This window comes from Carassius auratus, unplaced genomic scaffold (genome assembly GCF_003368295.1).
Source record: "Carassius auratus strain Wakin unplaced genomic scaffold, ASM336829v1 scaf_tig00022246, whole genome shotgun sequence".
Lineage (NCBI taxonomy): Eukaryota > Metazoa > Chordata > Actinopteri > Cypriniformes > Cyprinidae > Carassius > Carassius auratus.
Genome location: NW_020525172.1, coordinates 127045 through 152224, shown reverse-complemented (window position 1 = coordinate 152224; position 25180 = coordinate 127045). Strand labels below are relative to the sequence as shown.

At 36.1% G+C, this 25180-nt stretch overlaps 1 protein-coding gene and 1 long non-coding RNA gene across 2 annotated transcripts; both read right to left on the bottom strand.

The window, feature by feature from the left end:
• Positions 1 to 6908: 6908 nt before the first annotated feature.
• On the bottom strand, positions 6909 to 9548 carry LOC113077306 (uncharacterized). The gene is made up of 3 exons (XR_003281298.1): positions 9241 to 9548; positions 8525 to 8636; positions 6909 to 8019 (listed from the first exon to the last, which is right to left on the bottom strand). It is a non-coding gene; the product is annotated as an uncharacterized LOC113077306 (long non-coding RNA).
• A 4-nt stretch (positions 9549 to 9552) lies between these two features.
• On the bottom strand, positions 9553 to 15574 carry LOC113077305 (uncharacterized). Its single transcript, XM_026249725.1, has 6 exons — positions 15517 to 15574; positions 14170 to 14502; positions 13441 to 13776; positions 11278 to 11610; positions 10518 to 10841; positions 9553 to 9994 (listed from the first exon to the last, which is right to left on the bottom strand). Exons 1-6 carry the CDS (start codon positions 15572 to 15574, stop codon positions 9654 to 9656), a joined length of 1725 nt encoding a protein of 574 aa, XP_026105510.1. The 3' UTR covers positions 9553 to 9653.
• Positions 15575 to 25180: the final 9606 nt, after the last annotated feature.

Below are 25180 nucleotides of genomic sequence, written 5' to 3'. Positions count from 1 at the left end.
AGGACAACAACTCACACCTTTTGGTTTTGTTCACACTTATTCTCTGTTTTGTTTTGTCTTTTGATATTATCTCATTTTTAATAGTTTGTTTGTTTAGAAGTTGTTATTGTGATATTTCGTTGCTCTGATTGGCATTCAGAATTCAGAATTTAAAATGTTGTTTTACTTTAACATCACATTAAAATGTACTTTATTGTTAAATATTGATGGTGCTTCTTTGTCTGCATGTCATTTTACTGCAAAGTGAGTGGTGCACAGTATCTCACACAATACGTTGACAAATGTAGTCATCGTCACTAGTGGCCAAAGCAGAAAAATACGTTTTGACAGATACAGTGTGCTATAAATAGATGAGGACGAATGAACTGCTAAAAAGATACTGCAGTGAAACACCAGCAAAACTGCAACACGAAAACAGACCTGATTCTGTAATTATAAAGACATAAACATATTTTTATTTCTAGAAATGGACTAACAATTTATTTTACTGATATCTTGATATTTACACCTATCTGTTTACTCTTCAGCTAACCACAAGCCATCCCTATCTCAGCCGAATATTATCTTCTTCTGGCGGACCAAATTTACTTCTCATGAGAGTTACTGCTCATTGATATCAAAAACATGGGAATTTAAGCACATTTACAAAGCAAGAAGAAAATAGGCCATCAAAGAGGGCAACTTAAAGTAAAAATGTCGTTGCGGTATCAGTCATCAACAAACCTTCTTGAGACTCATTGATTGTGCAACTTATTGAACGCCACAACCCACATCCTTACAACCCCTCCTTAAGCATTTATACAGATTAATTCATGCCAGTATAGTGATCACAACACATAATACTTTCATATATTCATATACCCCGATTAATATTATTCCATCAAATGGCTGCAAAATTAATGAATTGCTATTTTCACCATATTATGACTTCAATAGTGCTACATGTATTTCTTGTTTTCCTAGTTTGATTGTCTCACATAACAAGTAAAATATATGATTGTCATGGTTTATTTATCAGGCTCGCTCATGTCAATAGTTCAGCCCATTTGATGAACTACAGATAAGTGGAGCTAAACTGACATCAAAAACATTCACTGTTTCTGTCTATGGTGCGTAAAGATGTAATTTGTCCAAATATCCGCATATTCTTGTTTTATTAAATTAATATTTTAGGTTCAAAACAAGTTATGTTAAATCCACAGCATTTGTGCCATAATGCTGATTAACACAAATTAATTCTAAACTCATTCTTTAAATCAAGATCACAGTGAGGCACTTAAAATGGAAACCAACAGGCATTTATCAAGTCAAAGTCAAGTCTGCTTTATTGTCAATTCTTCCACATGTACATTACATGCATACAGAGAATTGAAATTGCGTTACTCTCAGACCCTAAGTGCATACAGATAACACTAAAAGGAAAGGGAGAGGTTTTTTTTTTCTTTTACATTCAAGCTTTCACTATTCTAGACTGTTTGTGCTGCCTGTAAATAGTCCAATCAGCGTTGAGTCACGTTTTGTGTTGCACAGCCTCTTTTTGGGAGATTTCTGTCAAACTGTGAATCGCCCAGAGTGCTCTCATAGACTTCCATTCAAAGATCACTTTTTTCGAACTGCAGCCACTGCAATGCAATCTCAATGAGTTCCGGGAGGGCTCGCCCTAACGTGCTTTCATCATTGTGCGTGACCTTAACTTGTGCAACGACTCGTGGGAACACAAATAAAAAATGTTTAAACCACGGACACTTTATGAACACAATCTTACCTGTGCAAAGATGCAGAAATCCACCAATGTTTAAAATATTTCTATTTATGATGATGTTCCACTTGTTGAAATTATTTTAAAATAACATTTCACATACAATGAATGCAAATAACTTAACTCCCATTTTTACAAATGTACGTCTTTCTAAGTTAAATGACAAATACATACATACTCTGTTAGAAACTTTAGCCCAATAGCATTGTTTTAAAGAAACTTATCTAGTTGTGACTGAGTTTTCTTCTTTTAATCCATCTATTATTGCTGTTGAAACAGTTCAGACTTGTGAAGAAGAGATCACTTACACTGATCCAAAGTTCAATTGCAAAGTTCAATTCCTGTCATGTGACTCTGTATGATTTCTGCAGTGAGTCAGATGTAGCTTAGTAAGGATACACACAATGATCCATTGAACAAAACAGCATGAATTAAATTAATGCATAGAACCATGACACACTGAAAATATCTTAGTTATATATATATATATATATATATATATATATATATATATATATATATATATATATATTATGTTTTTGAAAGAAGATTCTTCTGCTCATCAAGCCTGCATTTATTTGATAAAAAATACAGAAAAAACTGTAATATTGTGATATATTATTACAATTTAAAAGAATTGTTTTTACATGTATTATACTTTAAATTATCATTTATTTCTGTGATACAAAGCTTAATTTTTAGGATCATCATCATAATATGATGATTCATTATCAAAGTTGGAAACAGTTCTGCTGCTTAATATTTTTTCAGAACATGTGATACTTTGATTAATAAAAAGTAAGAAAAAAAAGAAGCTAAGTTTTAAAATATAAATATTTTGTAATAACAATATACACTACTGGTCAGTAATTTGGGGTCAGTAATTATTTATTTATTTTTTTACTTAAAAAAAAATCAATACTTTTATTCAGCAAGGATTTGTTAAACTCATAAAAAGTGATAGTAAAGAAAATATATTATTAGAATATATATTTATTAGAAACATTTTTTTTTTTAAATAAATGCAGTTCTTTTTAACCTTTAATTGATCAAATATATAAGACAGCAGAACTGTTTCCAACACTCATAATAAATCAGAATATTAGAATGATTTCTAAATGATCATGTGATCGACTGGATGTTACATGTGACACTGAAGGCTTGAGTAATGATGCTGAAAATTCAGCTTTGCATCACAGGAATACATTATTTTTTTTTAAGTATATTCAAATAGAAAACTATTATTTTAAGTTGTAATAATATTTCACAATATTGCTGTTTTTTCTGTATTTTTGATCAAATAACTGCAGGCTTGATGAGCAGAAGAAACAGTTCCAGGCTGAGGACCTTCTTCACCTAGGCCAGATTTTAGGACCCTTTGGTGCTCCAGAAGATCAGCATTCTCCAGCGCTTCCTGTTCATGGCTGTTAAAATGGATTCCTTCTTCTTTCCCCACTGCACTGTTACCAGCACAACCAGTGGATGAAGTCACTGCTACTGGAATGCTCACTCGACCACAGAGAATGTAAATATCACTTATCCAAACCTCTTCCAGAGACCTTGGCATTGTTTTATATTATCAGTATATGATTGTTCTAATTAACGTTAGATATTATAACTGATTGCAGTTTGTAACAAATCCTTCATGTATTTGTTTGATGCATAATAGGGCTGCACAATTAATCGCACGTGATTGTCATGCGTGTCTCTTTAGTAAAGCCAGTTCTGTGATTAGTACTAAATATCCATCAACTGCTTTTCAAGTGGATGCTACACAGAGCCATAGTTCGCAATAATCGCAAATGAATCGCTTTCGTTTATGAACGCGATATTGCGTAGCTTGTCAGCAAACTATGACTCTGTGTATTAAGTGCCACTCCATTTGAAAGCAGGTGATGGACATTTACTGCTAATCACAGAACCATGCAGCCCTAATGCATAATAGGGTTCTTCACCTTATTTATTTTAGAGTAGCAACAGTTTTATGCATCTTATGCATTTTATTCCTATTTCATTTATGCTATTCATTTAGTAGTTGCTGATTACTCTTGTCTATCTTTTGTTAATAAAATCTATTTTTATTACAATTGTGTCTCCCCTATGTTGATGATACAGAAAAAGATTCTACAAGTTAGAGATCCCACCAATCTTTCTTATGTAATGTACTCATAACCCCACCTTAAGTGACAAGTGATCCAAATATCATAACATCATAAGTGATTACTAAACTGTTTCGTCTCCCTAGGTTGGCGAAAACAAAATTCACTGCAATATAATAAAAAAGAAAATATGTGACACACTTGCACATTTGATGCACTTTACTTGTGTGACTTTAATTATAATTCTACATGATATCCTGTATAATATTAAAAAAGAACATAAGAGATTCACACCGGACTTACTTTATTAGGTCACAGATACATTTGTAAAGGTTTATATCAAGTATGGGTTAGCACAGGTTGTTTGCTTGTTTACCTGTAATAAATCCAAACAGTTCAGGCGATTGATCATATTACACAAACTATGCATTCTTTTGACACTGTTGCAGGTAATGCTTAACATTGAAACTTCATTACCTACATTTTCAGTTCCATTCATTGCATTTTTTCACAAGGATAAGCCCACAACAGGTAAACTCTGGCATAGAGGGATTCACATGTGATCAATGCAGGGAAATAGGTTTCAGAATTAGAGACACATATTCAAACTTTAATTGAAGACAGTAAGAATATTAGGGATGTAGATATGGCTTTGGATGCGACTAGCTCATGGAGTCCTGTACATTGTTCGGTTCTGGTAACAGAGCCCCTGAAAGAGGGCAACTGGGTGACTGTGATGCGGCATAGTCGTGGGTCTAAACACCGCTCTTCCATTCTGATAAAAACATTAAATAGTTTCTACCCACTCAGTGACGGACCCACTGAGAAACTTGATGAAAGTCATCTAGTAATTGGTGATTCTATTGTACGGCACGTGAAAATAAAAACACCAGCCACCATAGTCAAATGTTTACCGGGAGCCAGAGCGCCTGACATCTTGGTGAATTTAAAAGTTCTGGCTAATGCTAAGCATAAATTCAGTAAGATTGTTATTCATGCCGGCGCTAATGATGTTCGACTTCGCCAGTCGGAGATCACTAAAAATAACTTTAAAGAGGTGTGTGAACTTGCAAGCACGATGTCAGACACTGTAATATGCTCTGGTCCCCTCCCTGCTTACCGTGGTGATGAGATGCATAGCAGATTGTCATCACTCAATGGCTGGATGTCTAAGTGGTGCCCACAGAATAACATAGGTTTCATAGACAATTGGACAAGCTTTTGGAGCAGACCTGACCTGTTTAAAAGAGATGGTCTTCATCCCTCCTGGGGTGGCGCCACTCTTCTCTCTAGAAATATGGCAAATAGTCTTAGTGTTTATACTTGACTAACTGGGGCCCAGGTCAGGAAGCAGACAGACTGGCTAAACCGACCGTCTGCTAGCTGCCTCCCGTCACAGAGGTCAGTTAATTCTCAGCACATAGAGACTCTTTCACCTAGATATCACACTATAGAGACTGTGTCTGTTCCACGAACTAAAAAATACAAAAAACGTCCTAACCAATTTAAGAATAACAATTAAATTGATGTTCAACAAATAAAAAACTGATGTAATATGAATAAACAAATGTTAAAGCTTGTCTTATTGAATATCAGGTCCCTTTCTACGAAAGCACGAACTAGATGTGCTCTGTTTGACAAAAACCTGTCTAAAACAAGATGATTACATTATTTTAAATTAATCTACCTCCCAAAAATACTTTTATAAACATGAGCCACATCCAAAAGGTAAAGGGGGAGGTGCTGCTATAATTTATACAAATATTTGTAGTGTTTCCAAGAGGGAGGGCTTCACGAATAACTCATTTGAAGTTACGATGCTTTATATAACATTATCCAGAGAAACAAGTGTTAATAAAAAATCCTCTGTGATGTTTGTACTGGCTACTGTAAACGGTCTAGAGCTGAAGATCTTTACCTGAACTCGATGGGACCCTATGGGTTCGGGCTTAATTTATATCATTTTACATGGGCTCAGGCTTGTGCTCCGGTTTGTGAGGTAAATGAGTGGTCATGAGATGTGTTTCAATTAGCGCGAGAAAGACGCGAATATAGATGCTAAGTAGGTGAAACGGAGGCTTGACTCTGGTGATAACGTTTTGATTGCACCAGCAACTAAAGCAAAGTCTGAGGTGTGGAAAAGTTTTGACCTTGTTTATAATGAGAATAATGAGCCAGTGGGTTACGTTGCTGGACACACCATCAGTGAGCATTATTGCCTAATACCCATCTTAATTTAGAATTTATCTTAATTTAATTTGTTAAGAAAGACTCATTTTAATGTTGCGGTGGTCTATTTATATGCTAAATGAGCCCATGCCTAGGCCCATTTAGAGTGCTGAGATGTTACGATGTTACAGAATGACTCATTCTTGACAAAAGGCAAAATAGCTGTGTGCATGCGCATATTTGAAAAATGTCGGGCTGTAAACGGGTTCAGGCTTTTAAAAAGCTGTCAATCAAAATGTACTTGTCGGGCTCGGGCCGAAATCTGTCGGTCTCGGGTCCTGTGGGTCCTAACTTTTAAGACCCCGATTACAGCTAATACAGTCCACCAGGGCACCATACAGAATGTATTAAAGAATTTTAATACAAAAACACACTACTGCCAGACCAATTATGAATGTAATTTGGGCTCAGTTGGTGTATGGTGGCAGTCTGTATGGGTTTGTTCCCCCTCAGCTAGGGGTGGGCGATACGATAATTTTGATTATTTATATAATTATAATCTATAATTATATGATTATTTTTATTTCCTGATTTTATCCCATTAATATGAAAAAGTATGGTGGATATCTAGGCCTAAGTGCATGGGTAAAGATAGAAATCTTTGTTATTATTTTATTTTTGTTATTAAAAAAAGTAGAACAATACAAATTATAAAAACAGATATTAAACAAATAAAATGAAGTGTTTTATTTACAGGTACAATAGGTTTATTTAGCAGGAGCATTTAAAAAAATGATCAAATATAAAAATAAAACACTATATAAATTGATTCCTATTAAAGCAACTGTATTAAAGTCTTTGGTGTTTTATTAACATGAAAAAAATAATTCACCCCAAAATTTAAATATCGTTAGTGAAATTAAATTTTCGGGTGAACTATCTATATGTCGCAGTACATTCATTCTGAGGCGCCAGAACTGCAGCTGATAGAATGTGCGCTGCAACACAATTCAACATTTCTTCAAAAGCAGATCGTGGAGACATTTTTATTATCCACAATCAAAAATATTAATATCCTACCCTCGGCAGAAATCGCAGATTGGTGGCAGACCGGACCACAAGGGCACATTGCACTCCACTGATGTGCATGTTCGTGATGGAGACAGAGATGAGGTAGTTTTACTATGCCTGTGTTCTACTGAGATCTATGGGTTATTTTTTTTAGTAGGATCAAAGAAAAAAAGATTGAAATGACTTGCATATTGAGTCAGACTCCATCTGTTAGTTAGTCTACTAGTGCCGCTTACTTTTGCCCAGTCCCACCCAAAAATTACATTCTGCCTACGTCACTAGTTTAATGAAAACTTGTCATTGTCTCATCTTAAGTCATGTAAAAAAGGTAGTTTTTGTTTATAACTATAATGATTATATATTAAAGATGATAAATATTCTATGATTATTCATGTAAGTAAATATTAATGATTTACAGCAGTACTAAAGGAAACAAAGATAATCGTGCACTGTTCTTGTCTGGATCACTTTCAGTAGCAGCTTTAATAAACCTCTATACTGAAGAACATCAAGCACTCTATTTTCTATTGCAGTGAACATGTTTTTTTTTTTTTCTTTTTTTTTTGCTGGTTTACTGTTTGTGTTTTCTGAAGTAATGTTTGCACGAATTCAAAAGTATTTAGCCTGCAATTGTAAATGTATTATTTCAAACTTAATTATAGCAATGAAGTTGGTACCTAATTGGTACCTAACACTAAAATCTTTTTAATGTGACAATACTATTTCTCTGTTAGTGATGAGCGTATCATGATCCAATGCTTTTCTCTCAGTTCCCATCATCTCTTCACTGTTTCTTTCAATAAAAATATCAAATAATGTTACGTTAGTGTCTCACTGGATTCCTCAGACTCGGCCTCATCAATCCTAAATGGTAGGTAAAGCATCAATCTGATCAGGGGACATGTTTTCAACATGATTCACCTGTAGGAAAATACAGATTCACAGAAGATTAAAGAAATGAACACGACTAATGATTAAGTTTCACACAAAGATACTTGGAATTGTGTTGCTTTTCTTTTACAAAAAAATCAACACAATGTCAATTTTTTTTATTTTATTATATAATAACATAAAAACTGTGAAAAGCATTTTGTAGGTTTTATTTGCAAGAAAGATTCAATATATGCACAGAGTCAATATTTTCTTTCTACCTCAAAATTTCTGCAATTCATTGGGCTAATCCAGGTAAATATTTTGTGATTGTATAGGACCTCATTCCTATATTTTGCCCACAAATCACTAAACCCACCCCAACACACTCACAAACATTTTGCATTTTTAAACAAGAATAACAAACTCACATTTAAACACACATTACTTTGATCAATTGGGATAAAAATACACATTTAATAATCTTTATAAAATGATTTTCATACAATAAATCTCAAAGTTCCCTTTGGATAAATCATATGCATGTGATACTCACTTGTTTTATTGCTCACAGATTGCGACAGTCAATTAAGCCAGCAGCTGTAACAAGAAGCAGCAGAACAACAGCAGCAACACATACTCCTGTTCAGCTGAAGATAGACCTGAACCTGGAATGGAAAAAGACAAACAGTCACTATCTCTAGAAAGCAGGGCAGCATTAAACCAGTCACAGACTATGAGGCTTTTACACCCATATATTACATTCTATAAAAATGTGTACTGTTGTCTATATTTAGAGCCATGCTGCATCATATTCATAAATTTTCTTGCACACAAGTAACTTTTTTATTTTAGAGGAACAAATTTAACAAACAAAAGTTGATATTGATATTATACGGCGGTTTAATAAATAGCCTAAAAGACCTCACATTAAGTGTACCATTTGGGACAGGACCACCGAAATGAATGCATATTTTGAATAAATCTGTTGATCAAATGATTTAATGACCCACGAAAAAGCCAGTCATTTGCTTCCTTCCTGAATTAATTAGCCATTTTGAATGAATCGGATGAACAAACAATTAATTCACTAAGATTTAGTTGCCACCACCTACTGGCAGATCTAGTTTTCTATTCAAAAATATAATTGAACATTTTCCATCATTTAATATTTCAGTTTTTTAAATGTTTTTTTAAAAATAGAAAGGCTGGTATCAAAATGTAAAAGTGTATTCTAAACCTACTTGTGCAAAATTAATACTTCATACTCACCACTGACAGTAACACAGAAGCTCTTAATGACGGTGATACTGATGTTCCTGTTGCTGCAGCTGGTAATCTCCAGTTTATAAAGTCCAGAGTCTGTGGTTCTGATGTTTGTGATGGTCAGAAATCCAGTCTGATGATCCAGCTTCAGTCTGTCTCTGAATCTCTCATCACACTGATCATCTGTACAGATCTTACGGAGATCTCCACTGATTTGAGCGATGCGAGTGTAATTAAAATACCACACCTTTAAATCATTTGGGTTTTTTATTTCACCAGAATCTAAAGTGACAGATTCTCCCTCCTTCACTGACTTTCTCTTCATTTTATCTCGTTCAGAAGCAGCAACACCTGAAACACAAACCAACAGCTCACTGATTTGCTGAAAAAAAAAGTTAATTGTCAAGACTTGTTTATAATCAAATTGATTCACCATTTACAGCAACAATGAATTTCTTTTGACTGATTCTGCTGTTGATGATCTGTAGTTCATAAAGTCCAGAGTCTGTGTTTGTGATGTTTGTGATGGTCAGAGATCCAGTCTGATGATCCAGCTTCAGTCTGTCTCTGAATCTCTCAGTTCCTTCATTACACTCAACATCTGTACAGATCTCACTGAGATCTTTACTTATTTCAGCTATGTAAATACTGTTAAAATACCACCTCATTCTGCCTTGTTGGTTTGTTTCAACATCAGGGTGTAGAGTGACTGAATCTCCCTCCATCACTGGCGCTTCACATGTATCAACACTGAAAAAACCTAAAGAAGAAATGAACAGTTAATCATGAGCCAAACAAAAACCCACAACAGGAAAGTGATGTGAAAAAGTTGTGAAATGCAACACATGCAAAGAAACAGCAGAGGAGCATCACTAATTTACACACTCACTCTTCAGATAAACATACATTTGACTCACTTATGATCTTCAGAACTTAATGCACATACAATACATGAATATTACACATTAATTTCAACCATCAACATATTTAAAGAATCTATGCTATTTTCAACTGTTAAAATAAAATGTCTTGTTTTTATATACATTTTTCTTTTTAGTCCTGCTGTTTGAATATCTCAAAAATAACATGTTCACTTATTTATTTATTTTTCCATTTGGCAGAAGCTTTTATCCAAAGCAACTCACCGAGGTCAATAATCATGCTTTATTATTTCGCTTTATTAAAAAATGCAGTCAAGGTGGACAATTTTCATTTCTCATGTGCATCAGACACCTAGAAGATAAAACACGGATATATTTGATATATTACTAAAAGATACTCACTACCGACAATAATACTGAATCTCTTTACAATGGTGCCACCACTGCTGCTGATGATCTTCAGTTCATAAAGTCCAGAATCTGTTGTTCTGGTGTTTGTGATGGTCAAAGATCCAGTCTGATGATTCAGCTTCAGTCTGTCTCTGAATCTCTCATCACACTGATCATCTGTACAGATCTTACTCTGATCTCCAGTGATTTCAGCGATGAGAATGTCATTAAAATACCACGTCATCACATCATTTGGGCTTTTAGTTTCACCAGGATCTAAAGTGACAGATTCTCCCTCCTCAACTGACATTTCATCTGATTTAACAGCAGGAACACCTGAAACACAAACCAACAGCTGCTTGAGCCTCGTTTTGCTGATAGTAACAAACTACATAACATGAAAGAACTGTAGAAGTAAAAATCATTGTGACAAAATGTATTTTTTATCCTTTTTTCATCAGGTTCTCTGCACTTTGGATTCTTGGTTAACTAAACCAGGCCTTCTTAACCTTCTTAACATTTGAGCATTAGTTTTGTTATGTAAAATGTTAGGTTAGACTAAATCTTTCATGTCCACCGGTGATCTCCACCGGTGGGGATCAGGGCTTGCATGTGCCACCCAACCTGTGAGCCTGGCCTACCATGGGCCCACCCCATCCAATCACAGAATTGCTCTGGTGTCCAGTGTAAGTTCACTACAAACACCTACAGGATTCAAAACACATTATTCACATGATTTAAATGTACATAGCTTTTAAACATAATGACTCACCATATACAGCAACAAAGTAGATATTTTCACTGATTCTGCTGCTGATGTTGATCTGTACCTTATAGAATCCAAAGTCTGTGTTTGTGATGTTTGTGATGGTCAGAGATCCAGTCTGATTATCCAGCTTCAGTCTGTCTCTGAATCTCTCATTAACATCTTCACACTGAACATCTGTGCAAATAAAACTGAGATCTTCATTGATTTCAGCCACTCGGATGTCATTAAAATACCATTTAATATCTTTTTGTTGGATTGCTTCAACATCAGTGTGTAGAGTTACTGAATCTCCCTCCTTCACAAAAACTTGCAAGATGGCTCCGTAACCAAAAACACCTGATGAATAAAGAGAGAGTTAGGCCGGTGACACACTGGCTGTGTGGCGTGAGCGTGGAGTTTCTGTTGCGTGGCGGCTGCGTCGCGTTTGCTGTGTCTTTACACCCCAGAACCGTGCCTGACGCGGCGCTGGCGCACTGCTGCTGCTGTATGTGACGTAGAGGGAATCCGCCGACAAACCAGGCTCTTGTCTTCACGACAACGATTTCAAAAAGAAATTCTCACATGCTTACACCTTCATGATAAGCATAAATATAAAGCTTACTGATAAAGGACACCATCAACAGTATTGACTGCAAAAAAACTATGCTTGACAGGTGCGATATTTGAAAATCTATAATTATTTATTTATTAAATTACACTTCTTAATTTATGTCAATCTATAGACTTTCAAAAATCTAAATGTCATTAATTAATATGTATTTGTGTACAAAATGCCATAGAAAAATATTTTCCTGTTCTATTTTGCCTGGAAACGCTTCCAACACGCTTGCGTGTCGTGGGAAAAATAGACGTTGGTTCTATTTCTAGCATGCATGCGTTTTCTGTGCGGCTCGAGCAGGCAGTCCCTTTTGATGTTCACTCCTGTTATGTACTGTATGTGAAAACTAATTTTTTCCATTCTGCTGAAGCCCGATTTGTTCACATTTGTGTAGCTGCACAAACCAATGTCGCTTTAGCCTGCAAAAAGGGGCGGGGCCAACCGAAGGGCACAAGGAGACTTAGTTCTCCTCGTGCTGTGCCAGACTGTGCCATGTTGGGACTTATTTGTGGTCTTAGAGGCCCTTATCGCTTAAAATGGCCCTTCTCCTTGCTTTGGTGTCAGTTAAGCGTGTGGGTGACTTACAAACACTGTCGGTCGGTGCCTGGTGTCTTGAGTTTGGGCTCAATCACTGCAAGGTCATTTTGAAACCAAGTCACGACTATGTTCCTAAAGTGCTCTCTACTCCCTTTAGAGAACAAGTAATATACCTATTGGCACTCCCCTCTGCAGACAGTGAGCAGGGACCGAACACTCTCTGCCCTATTAGGGCTCTGAGAGTCTATGTGGAATGTTCTAAACTGTTTAGGCAGTCTAAACAGCTGTTTATTTGCTTTGGAGGCCACCAGAAGGGTCTGCCGGTCTCACTGGATTGTTGATGCAATACTCTTTCTTATGCATCAGAAGGACTGGAATGCCCTTTTGGTGCATTCCACAAGGGCAATGGCCTCCTCATGGGCGTGGTCCTGCAGCATATCTGCAGAGAGATCTGTGCAGCTGCCGGCTTGTCATCGCCGTCCACTTTTGCCAGATTCTATAACTTAAGACGTCCCTGCTCTGCAGATGCGGATTCTATCTGTTTAATCCTCCCATATGGTTAGTGGTTTCTCATACCCTCAGCTAAGCTTTGGTGAGATAATGCCTAAGTCCCTTAGGGCCTTTATTAGTGCTCTAACACTGCATGTAATTGTTGCTTGTAGTGTGGCCTGATTGGATTCGTTCCTATACATAACGGGAGTGAATGTTCGAAAGAGAAAGCTTAGGGTACTTAACGTAACCTTGGTTCCCTGAGATAAGGTAACGAGTGTTATGTCACTTGCCGCACTATAAGCTTCATAAATTGATGATCGTCACGTCAGTTGTATTATCTTTTGTTTCAGTCACACCACTGAAACTGATCTGGGCTACATTTTAAATTGTGTAACTTTTTTCCATTTGGTTACTGAAGAGAGATTGTAACAATTAAAGTTTTTTTTTTTTTTTTTTTTTTTTTAAACAAAATGTTTTACCATACATGAGTTATCAAAAAAGCAGTTAGAGCTAAATTTATATCATCACATGATACTCACCAGAGATACTAACACTGTATGTCTTTATGATGCTGAATTTGCTGCTGTTGATCTGTAGTTTATAAAGTCCAGAGTCTGTGGTTTTGGTGTTTGTGATTGTCAGAGATCCAGTCTGATGATCCATAGCAAGTCTGCCTCTAAATTTCCCATAAGCATCTTCACACTGAACATCTGTACAGATATCAGTGTGATCTCCAGTGATTTCCGCTATTTGAGAGCCAGTAAAATACCATCTAAATGTTATTCTGTTTTGTTGGTTTGCTTTAACATCAGTGTGTAAAGTGACTGAATCTCCCTCCAACATGGACACTTCTCTTGTATCAACACCAACAAAACCTGAAGAAGAAATTAAAATATTAAAAAAGAAACAATAAACTATGGTCTGTCTGAAAATAGTTCAGATTGGCTGCAATGTGTGCATTCAAACCACTGAATGCAGAGATAGCTCCAGTCAGTTTCATCTCCATTATAAATGGGAATAACAGATTTTGTGTGAAAATAAATTATACAAGTAGTTTATTTTACTTAAAAATCTTATAATTGTATGAGGTGGCAAATGGGGGGCTTTTATCCCCCACAAATGGGGTAAAAGGCTCACCAGAATGGAGCAAAAGGCACACAGTAGATTAAGTTAATACCTGTTCAGAAAAATCACTTTAGCAATGTTTATGTTCTATTCTGCTTATTTTGATAAATAAAATAATTTGATTAAAATGTACAATGACTCACCATATAAAGCAACAATGAATGCCTTTCTACTGATTCTGCCGCTTTTGCTGGTGATCTTCAGTTTATATTCTCCAGAGTCTGTGTTTGTGATGTTTGTGATGGTCAGAGATCCAGTCTGATGATCCAGCTTCAGTCTGTCTCTGAATCTCTCATTAACATCTTCACACTGAACATCTGTACAGGCCTGTCTGCAGTCTCTATTGATTTGAGCTATGCAAATGTCATTGAAATACCATTTCATTTTAACCTGTTGGTTTGTTTTAATATGAGGGTGTAGAATGACTGAATCTCCCTCCATCACTGACACTTTATCTGTACTGAAACCAGACACACCTATAAAAGAAATAAACAGGTAACCATAAGACAATTTTTTTTATATATATAACATATGTGCTGTGAAAATGTTTTTCTACAGATCATAAAGATTGTAGGTCTTATTTTTACTCCTGCTGTTTGAATGTCCCAGTTTCCCCTATTTGAACAGTTTGGCCATAATGTTTTTAATCCACGCTGCTGATATGGGTTTTGACCGCAGCTCCCTACAGGCAGAGTACGCAGTCTATGTAGGGCACCAACTCCCAGGTGGGCACCATCCCTGTTTCAAAAAAAAAAAAAAAAAATATCCCCCAACCGCTCGCAACTCTGTTTGCAGCTGAATGTTCATAATTAATGGTGAACATCTATGTCCGGTTAAAAGACATCAGAAACCCAGCTGACGCATATAAAAGAAAACGAAAGTAAAAAAATTAAATTAAAATAAACAAATAATAATAATAATAAATAAAACAGGCATAAAGTTGGCTTTATTCGATACATGCGAATATTGGTATACACTTTTCTAACGTCAATAGCATGAGGAGAATGACTATAATTGTTCATCTAGGTGTCAACTATGAAGCACATTTTTTTTTACATTTTGAGATTTATGAAATTAAAAATTAGGTTACTTTTCCACAACCGAATGGGCTCAAACGCAAATTTGATGCTCAATAGCATCTGAGGAGAAAGACTTACAGTCATAAAACAACTAATGTCAACTACGCCTAATACATTTTAAAATATATATTAAAATAAATTGTAAATACTTTAGGTAAAAATGAGGCCCGTTTATATTCAAGATACAATCTTGCTTAGGGCATCCATTTGGCCAGCAGCGGCCCTTCGTATAATATTAATTTTAATAGACGTTGTTGACCAGAAAATATATATTAAAGAATGTATTAAAATGGTCTGGCAAAATACAAACAACAATTTATGTCGAATGTGAATCGAGTAGAGCTCATAAACGAAACTTCCTTATGTTCGCTTTTATCATTATCCAAATATAGCCTTATAAACATGACTTACCGTACGCGATTAAATACATGAGCGATGAGAGCAAGTATGAGACGTGCTTCATTTTCATTTTTTTTCCCCCTTAAATGAATGCAGATTCAGTTACGTAAGCATTCCTTTACATTTCAAGAGATGTCATCGTTTTAGGGAGGCTCCCTTACGCACCGCAGAGCAGTGACGTTGCGTTAAACGGTTTTTAATTATTAATGATTATATATAGTTATTATTAAAAACATAATCATAGTTTATTGATAAACCATAAAGCAATCTACCACGGAAACCATTGTTTGGTCAATAGTTACTACATTTATTACTCCTGGCATACGATCATAACTTAATATGGGATCTTCGTCAGAGAGTATGAGAAAGAAAAAAAAAGCAGTATGCATTCTATACTACTGGCACGCCATCTTGAGTCCCAAATAAGAAGTCACCTATCCACAAACATCCTTCACCATCCCCCAATGTAACTATATATATAAAAAAAGCATTAGAAAATTACGATTAGATTCTGGGTTTATTGATAAGGGTGGAGTTGAACAGCTAGTTAGCTTTAGTAAAGATCCTAAAATGTTTAAGTGGAAAGTTCAGTGCATCAGAGAATTTTAAAATCACATTTCAGAATAAACAGAGGAACTGATCAGATTATTCAGTGTAGCTTACTTTAGTTGTTTCTGAAAAAAAAAAAAAAAAAAAAAACTGCTCCAAGATTCAAAGTGTTAGGAGTAAATCAGATCTATTTTTAATGGCACTTGTCATATAAACATACAAAGAACTTATCTTACAAATTACAAAGGTCCACATAAAAGTTCCTTTTCCATTTTAAGAAAATATAGTTTATACATCCATAAATGTAAGACACTTGGTCCTTGGCTGATGCAAATTACAAAAAACAAGTAAATACACAGTATAAAATATCCAAAAGAGAATCAGAAGGCAGCTAACTTGTCTTCTACTAAAGGTTTTGGTTCAAGTTTTTGTGAGGTGTGCTTATTACAGTACTTCAGCTCTGACACTGACATTACTCTTCTGTAAAAACAGGCACCACGATGACACTCCTAAATCTGGATTTCTTTCCATTATAGAATAACAAAGCTTTTTCTACTCTTCAAATTAAATGATTTACATCTGCTGTGTTTCACTTAGTTCTAAATGTTAATTTCATGGATTACAAAAGTAAATCCTCTTCATCATTTTCTAAGAAATAAAAAAATAAATATATTTCCTTCTGAACCAATAACTACAAAAGTCATGGAAAGTCATAGTCAAAATGTGTGGGAAACCTAAATATTTTTTTTTAGGTATCCCATATTAAAATTATATAAAACATACTGAGCAAAATAAATCTTGTACTTTCAAGCTGTAATTAATCATGCAACTTCATATACTAATTATAGAGCAGATAAAACACCATAAAAATGAAATAGGTTCACAACTTTATGTATTGCTGTTGCTCCTCTTTAATTCACCTTTATACATTACATATTGATTTCATGCTTTCTAAACCAACAAGAGCCTAAATCTGTGACTAAACCTCTACGTGTTCATCAGGTGTGTTTGGCGATTCACTGTCAGTGATGGAGGGAGATTCAGTCACTTTACACACTGATCTTATGGAAATACATGATGGTGAAGACATACTGTGGAAATTTGCAGCTGAAAAGATCCTTGTCGCTAAAAACAAAGGAACGACTGGTAATGTGTCTACATATTATGTTGCTGACGGGAAATTCAGAGACAGACTGAAGCTGGACGATCAAACTGGATCTCTGACCATCACAAACATCACAACTGAACATACTGGAGATTATAAACTAGAGATAATTGGAGCAAAACTGTCATCAAAAACATTCAATGTTTCTGTCTATGGTGCGTAAAATTCAATGTTTCTGTCTATTGTGCGTAAATATTTAATTTGTCCAAATATACACATATTCTTGTTTTATTAAATGAATATTTTAGGTTCAAAACTAGTTATGTTTTAAGTTTAACCCACAGCATTTGTGGCATTTGTACTAAACTTATCCTTCAAATCAAGGTCACAGTAAGGCACTTACAATGGAAACCAACAGTAGGGACAATTTTGTTCATAATGGGGAGGGGAGAGAGTAAGAGGGAGTTTGTAAAAAGACTGTAGAAAGAAAGATTGCTGAGACATTATCAAAGAGGAAAAGGTCACAGAAATGTAACTGGAAAAGAGGGGTAACAATTAGGCAAGAGCTTGACCTTGCAGTATTGGAAAAGTTTTGCAGCAATGGAGGGACATTAGAGAGAAAGTAAGCGGACCTGAGTTTTCTTTGTTACGAGGCTCAGTACGTGAGCAAGATTAGTTTTGCTATGTTTCATAGAACCAATATATGCTGTTGTTTTAAAAAAAGAAGAAGAGGCACTGGTGAGCCTTCTTGACCAGGCTGGAGGTTTGTGGTCCAGGACAGGTCATCCGAGATAGTGGTTCCCAGGAACTTGAAGCTGGAGACACGTTCAACAACCATCCTGTTAATGTGGATGAGGTCATGCTGTCCACAATGAGCTCCTTTGTCTCACTGGTGTTGAGGAGCAGGATGTTGTCTGTAAACCATGCGGCAAGGTGCTGTACCTCTTCCCTGTAGGCAGTCTCATCTTTTTTTCTGATGAGGCCAATCACTGTGGTGTCATCTACAAACTTGATGATGGAGTTGAAAGGGAGAAGAGGACTGGGCTCAGCACACAGCCCTGTGGTACGCCGGTGTTGAGTGTGATGGTGGTGGAGCAGATGTGGCCTGACCTAACATGCTGAGGTCTGTTGGCCAGAAAGTCTATAATCTAGTTGCAGAGGAAGGTGTTAATGTCATTCAGGCACATTGTCATTGGACAATTTCAACATTACTCAACATCATGGTAATCAACATTATGCCATAGATGCTGTTTATTGAGGTCAACTTGTACTGAAATCAGAATATTCCTTTAACTATTTACATATTTGAAATGTTATAAATGTAATGTTAGAAATTGAGATGACAGAAACATTCACAGACTCTAAACACTACACCGAAAATACAAATTGTTTTGATTTGTTCACATTTCTCTGCATTATCTAATGTTTTCCAGCTTGCCTGCCTGTTCCTAACATTACCAGACAATCTTCATCATCATCATCATCCTCCTCATCCTCACAGCAGAATTGTTCATTGGTGTGTTCAGTGGTGAATGTGGGTCATGTGACTCTCTCCTGGTACAAAGGAAACAGTTTATTGTCCAGCATCAGTGTGTCTGATCTCAGCATCAGTCTCTCTCTACCTCTGGAGGTGGAATATCAGGATAAAAACAGCTACAGCTGTGTGCTCAACAATCCCATCAGCAACCAGACTCAACATCTGGATATCACTCAACTCTGTCAACCATGTCCAGGTAAGTCTATGGTGCATTTGTTTATTAGTCTGTGGTTGAGCTGAGCTGATCTCAGTTTGGTGTTTTTATTCCTCAGACTCTGTCCACTGCTGTGGTTTTACTGAAGCTGTGATCTGATTGGTCCTCACTGCTCTGGTGGGCGTGGCTGCCTTCATTGTTCTGGTTTATGACATCAATTCCACTGAACAAAACTGAGCAAATATTCCCACATCTACAACTTAAACATTCTTATAATTTCTCATATAACTTTTTTATTATTATAAATCTTAATTATTTTAATGGCCGAAAGACAAATGTACAGATCTTAACTGTAGTTAAAGGGGTCATGTGACGTGATTTAAAATGTTCCTTTCTCTTTGGAATGTTACAAGCTCTTGGTGCATAAAGAAGATCTGTAAAGTTGTAAAGACTAAAGTCCGAAATCGAAAGAGGTATTCTTTATAAAACTGAAGACTCGTCAACACCCCACTAAAACGGCTCATTCTAGCAGGCCCCCACATGTCCACTTCATTATGTGGGACGATTTGCATATGTAGATTTGCACTGTTCTCAGGCTGGCTTCTGCTCACTCCAAGCCATGGCTTACTCAAGGCTAGGGTGAGTGATGCTATTTCACTGAGAAAGCTAAACTACTTTGTTTGGCCTTCCAAAAGAGGACATGACTAAAAATCATGTTTATACACATTTATAATGGGTTTTATGTTTATGTCTCGCAAGCCATTATAATGAATGCATAATCCATTATAAACAAAAACGTATAATATGCTGTATCATCTCATGAATATTCATAAGAACAGTTTTAATATATTATAATATTTACTTATTTGTTGTTGTGGCGAGTGGGGCAGGGCCGGGAGTCGTGGGAACGGAGCGAGGCCGGTGGAGTGATTGGAAATGAGCGACACCTGCTCCACTCACTGGTCTCGAGTCCCACGGAGAAGATGGAAGGATATAAAACAGGAGCGACGACAGTGAGGGGAGAGAGGACCAGGCCAGGGTTTTATTTTGTGTTTTGATTTTGTTTGTGCGTGGCAGTCGTCCGTGAGGGGCTGCCGCGCTGTTTTGTGTTTATTTGATTATATTATATTTCTCATAGTTATAATGTATTATAAGTCCAATTTCTTACCATTTTTCTGATGCTTCTTTACTTAAAGTGGTCAAAGACCACGTATAAGTACTAATAATAATAATTTAAATAAAACATGTTCTCAAATAGTCTTAAGATCAGGTATCAGATCAGTTGAATGTGTAATATAACACATATGCTTTGAACTATTTATATTGTAAATATATACAGTTATTATTTTGATGGAAACCTTTAAACAGCTGTTGATAAGTAACACTGACTGCAATTAAATATCAACTAGCAGTCATTAGAGTTTTAGTATGTCTGCTAAATATATGCTAAAACTTTATTTTGATGGTCAACCTCAACTGATTACAAGTGTTTTTGCAAGTATGTTAGCTTATTCTATAATACTAAGAATCGACCATTCTTGAGCACACTGATACTCTAATTAAAGTTAGTTGGCAAGTAGTTGCAAAGTTACTTTTAGCTGATTGATTAAGGGGACTATCAAAATAAAATTTAACCATATAAAACATTGCTTTTTTTTTTTTTTTTTAGTTGGAGTATTAAGCTCACATCAATTAATTAGCATTACCTCCACAGAAACACTCAAATAACATCAACATCTAACCACTCACAAACTGTAGTGAGATACTGTGCAGATCTTAAACCAGTGCCAAGATATGATACAGCCCATCATACTGAAAATGAAGTAGATTTAATATGGTGTTCATTAAGTGTTATAAATAATCATACTCATAAACACAAATAAATATTGTGACATATTATAATTGATGTTGATTATTCATGAGTTTATATAACACATTATACGTTTTTATAATGCATTATGCATTAATTATAATGACTTAAGAATACCCTTATAATGTTTTATAAATATGGGCTTCATAGAAAGTGTTACTGTTAAAATCACACTTCATAATAAACACTTAAAAGAGCCACACAGATGGGAAATCAAAAATTACCTGTATTACAGTGTATGATGTAGCTGTCCATCAGTGTAAACAATGTGCAAAGTAATTAAACCAAAAAGTACACGATTTATAAAGTTATTGGCTTCTAAAGTAAGGAGTCGACTCTGAATCGCTGAAACGAGTCGTTATAGATTTCAAATCTTTTGCCCATCTCTATGTACGTCACTAGGAACACTGCATAATAATCTCCGTCTACCGTCTGGGGAGAAACGAACTCTGACCTGCCCCACCCCCCACACACAGACGCTCTGGTTGGTGTGATAGCATCATGTCGAGGAGACAGTGTGTTTTTAATTGTAAAGGCAAGATTGTTTTATCTTCACTGCCAAAGAATGAAGATCAAAAGAACCAATAGCTAAAATTCATTTTTACCACAATAACAGAGTAGTACAACAAATCCCTTTTTGACTGTTTTTCTAATCTCGGTGAGTACAAGGCGGGATTTTCAAAGCGTTTGGCCTTAAAATAGGGTTCATTACCAACTTTGTTTAGACCAACAAGCATCTCCGAATCACAACGCGAAATATGATTATGAAGTTATGTGTTTGTTTTCTCCCGAGCGTCTTATCAGTATGTATGCTGTCTGCAGCCTTTGTCTGTGCTGATCTTCATTTACAAACACGTCATTAATATGAATTGTAACAAGTGCTGCTAACAGATATTCTGTGATAAAGTAATCCATATTAAAACAATGCGATGTCTGTTTTTCACGTCTCCCTTCATTATATCTAATGTGACCACGCCCCCGCGCTGAACGCGCTATTCAGATTCAAACTGAAGCGCTCGGCTTGAATACACACACACAGAAGAAAAAGCAGCGAGACTGTTCAAGTTTTTTATTTTACTGTTTGCTTCGCGATGAGAGGAATAAGACATAATTCACCCGAAAAAGATGCTAACGCATTGTTTACCATGAAGTTGTGTGCGGAACAACCAATCAAAACTGACTATGTTAGTTGACCAATCAGAGCACAGTATGCTACCGAAAGGTGGGGTCTAAGGAAACTGAATCTTTTGAACAGCTTCGCGCAAACCGTTTGGGGATCTCTGAGAATTGAGGTAATTTTAAAATGATATTTTGACAAAATGACAATGTTTTTAAACTTGGATGGATTTAGACCTAATGTACAGGACTTATAAACAGTGATAGGAAGCTTAGAATTTTCATCTTACTGGCTCTTTAATAATCACTGATGTAGCTTAGTTATTTATTATATATATATATATATAACTATATTATGACAAAACAAACTGACAGATTCCAAGTGTTACCAGATGTTTTTTGATGTACCAGATGTACAGAGATCTGACAAGTTCCTTTTTGATTTTAAGGCACTCACTTCTTGGCTGACTTGAAGTTACAGAAAACAAATAATTGTATATAAAATGTCTAAACATATTTATCTCAGATCACAAGGCACATGTTTTTTGAGAACATTTACAAAAAAAGACACCATGCTGACAATCCTAAATCTTGTGTTCAGGAAGCTCAGAGTTCAGTGAGATCTGCTGATGTTCTGTAGACAGATAATGAGCTCTCTGAATGGGTGAATCTAACAGGAGAAACCTGAGAGAACCAGGTACAGCACCAGCTGAACATACTTCAAGAACGGAACGAGACAGAGCTGGAGCAAAAAAGTACAAAGAATCACAATTTACGATGAAAAAGCGATTTCAATAATGAAGACATTCAGGACAAGCAGCAAACATCTGAAAATTTTAATAGAAAATGCATATTTTTGTTATATAAGTAAATAATTATTTTATGAAATGTGCTTAAATTACATTCAGATTAAAAATAGTAAAAGGCTTGTGCATCAGGAACAGTTATGGAACATCTTGCAGGTCTTACAATGTCAATGCTACTGTTCTTAATGATTACAAAAATCCCGAAAAGGACAATAGATTTGCTCACTTTGTTCCTGTCTGGATCAAATTAGCAGGTAGAAAGCTAAAGTCGCTAAGCACCCTCAAACGAAATCAATAACACCCTCAGTTAATACTGTAATAATGGCATTTCAGTGCAGATTTGGCAAACCATCCAGTGCTTCATGCTCTGAAGATCGGTTTCTATTTCAACATCTTTTGCCACATTGGACAATGTAGCTGATCACAGACATATCTAATCAGAGGAGTTTCAGTTAGAATAAATTCACCGCTCAAAAAAAAAAAAAAAAGTTTTTGTGTTCAGCACGTATCATCTCATTACAATAAAGTGTAGGCGCAATGTAAATAAGTGTTACGTGTTCAAAAGATGTTAAACGGGATGATTGCGCAACACTTGCGTGAGTTACTGTTGCTATGAAAGCAAGCAGAAAAAAACAACCAGAAAGACCAGACTTCAATAATACAAGACGTTTAATCTTTAGTGGATGCAGTTACCAGGACCAAAACAAACAATATAAAAAGGTGAAAATATTAATAAAGAAAAGAATACAAGAGTGTCGCCAAAGTAATTAAACAATCAAAACATAAATACCATAGCTAGTTTACCCAACCTCTAAACTAACTAGCAAAGTAAAATGTAGAAATAAACCCCGAAATCTTCAGCGGATTCGCCGCCTTAGATAAACTATTCTAACTAACAAACATAAATACAACAGTGGCGATCACTCTCCGCCTAGCTAACAATTCCAACAAACTGCCTACCGTTGGTTCACGCTGTACATTCCACAATTGGCAGAATAAACTCAGTAGCAACACATTAAATGCGCTAAACAGATTATGTTACACGCACAAGCAAATACAACGTTAGAGTTAACAAACACGAAGGAGTATTACTCACATCAGAGAGACTAGGCATAACTCAAACATTAACAACAGTTCATGACTTTGGAGCAGAGGAACAGATCAATTCACATGAGCTGGCTGAAATCTGGCAAAAGAACAATCGTCCGTGCTTCTTGTGAATGGGCCTTTTAAACCCGGCAGCGCGCCATCGGATTGGTCCACCAGCTTCTATGACGTGTGTGATAGTAACGACACACCTGCCGACCAACCAATGAGCACCACCTGAAAGTAATGAACACACACACAAAGACAAAGAGAAACACAAGTCCACGTGGGACGTAACACTTCCCCCCTAAAAAAGAAAAAAAAAATTTTTTTCATCCTGTAAGATGTACAAGGGCACATTAGCCTAAGCTCTGGATAAAGCGTCCGCAATTATATTATCCGAACCTTTCTTGTGTTCAATTACTAAATTGTACCCTTGTACCATCAAAGACCAACGCATCAGCCTCTGATTCTGGTTATACATGCGACCTAAAAACACTAGAGGATTGTGATCCGTGAAAACGATTACAGGCAAAATGGTTGAACTCACATATACATCAAAGTACTGTAACGCCAATAGTAAGGCCAATGTTTCCTTTTCAATCGTAGAGTAGTTCAATTGATGTTTATTGAACTTACGTGAGAAGTAACATACTGGATGGTCAATACCCTGAGCGTCTTCTTGCACCAGCACTGCCCCCGCACCATCAGAACTTGCGTCGATTTCAAGTTTGAAAGCTCGTTCAACATCAGGAGCTGATAAAACAGGTGTGCTACATAGTAAAGCTTTGACATTATCAAAGGCATTCTGACACTCATCGTTCCACAGAAAAGTGCATGAAGGGCTAAGGAGTGACGTCAGAGGATTGGCCACAGTAGAAAAATTCTTGCAGAAACTCCGGTAATAACCGGCCATCCCAAGGAATCTACGAAGTTCCTTGCGCGTAGCAGGAACTGGAAACTCTGCAATTGCAGTCACTTTTGCCTCTATTGGTCTTACCTGTCCTTGACCCACTTCTTTGCCCAAATACGTAACTGTAGCTTGACCAAATTCACATTTGGCCAAATTTAATGTCAGTAAAGCTTTATCCAGGCGGTTAAATACCTCTCTCAACGTTGAGACATGTGCGGACCAATTAGGTGAATAAATTACAAGATCATCCAAATACGAACTACAGTTTCGGACATCCGCGAGCACAATATTAATAAGCCTTTGAAATGTGGCTGGGGCATTGCGCAGATTCATTGTGCAGCATCGAAAACTTCATTATAACGTAACTTTGAGAGATTGGGATGAACTAAGATTAGAAACAGCTTTTAGTGATTATAAAGAGAATGCTCTTGCACCATAGCAATGGATGGCACAAATATATTATACATATATAACAGTGGCGGCAAAAACAATTTTGAGGTGAAAACAGGAGGAGAACTATTTAATGTTTATAAAATTCAC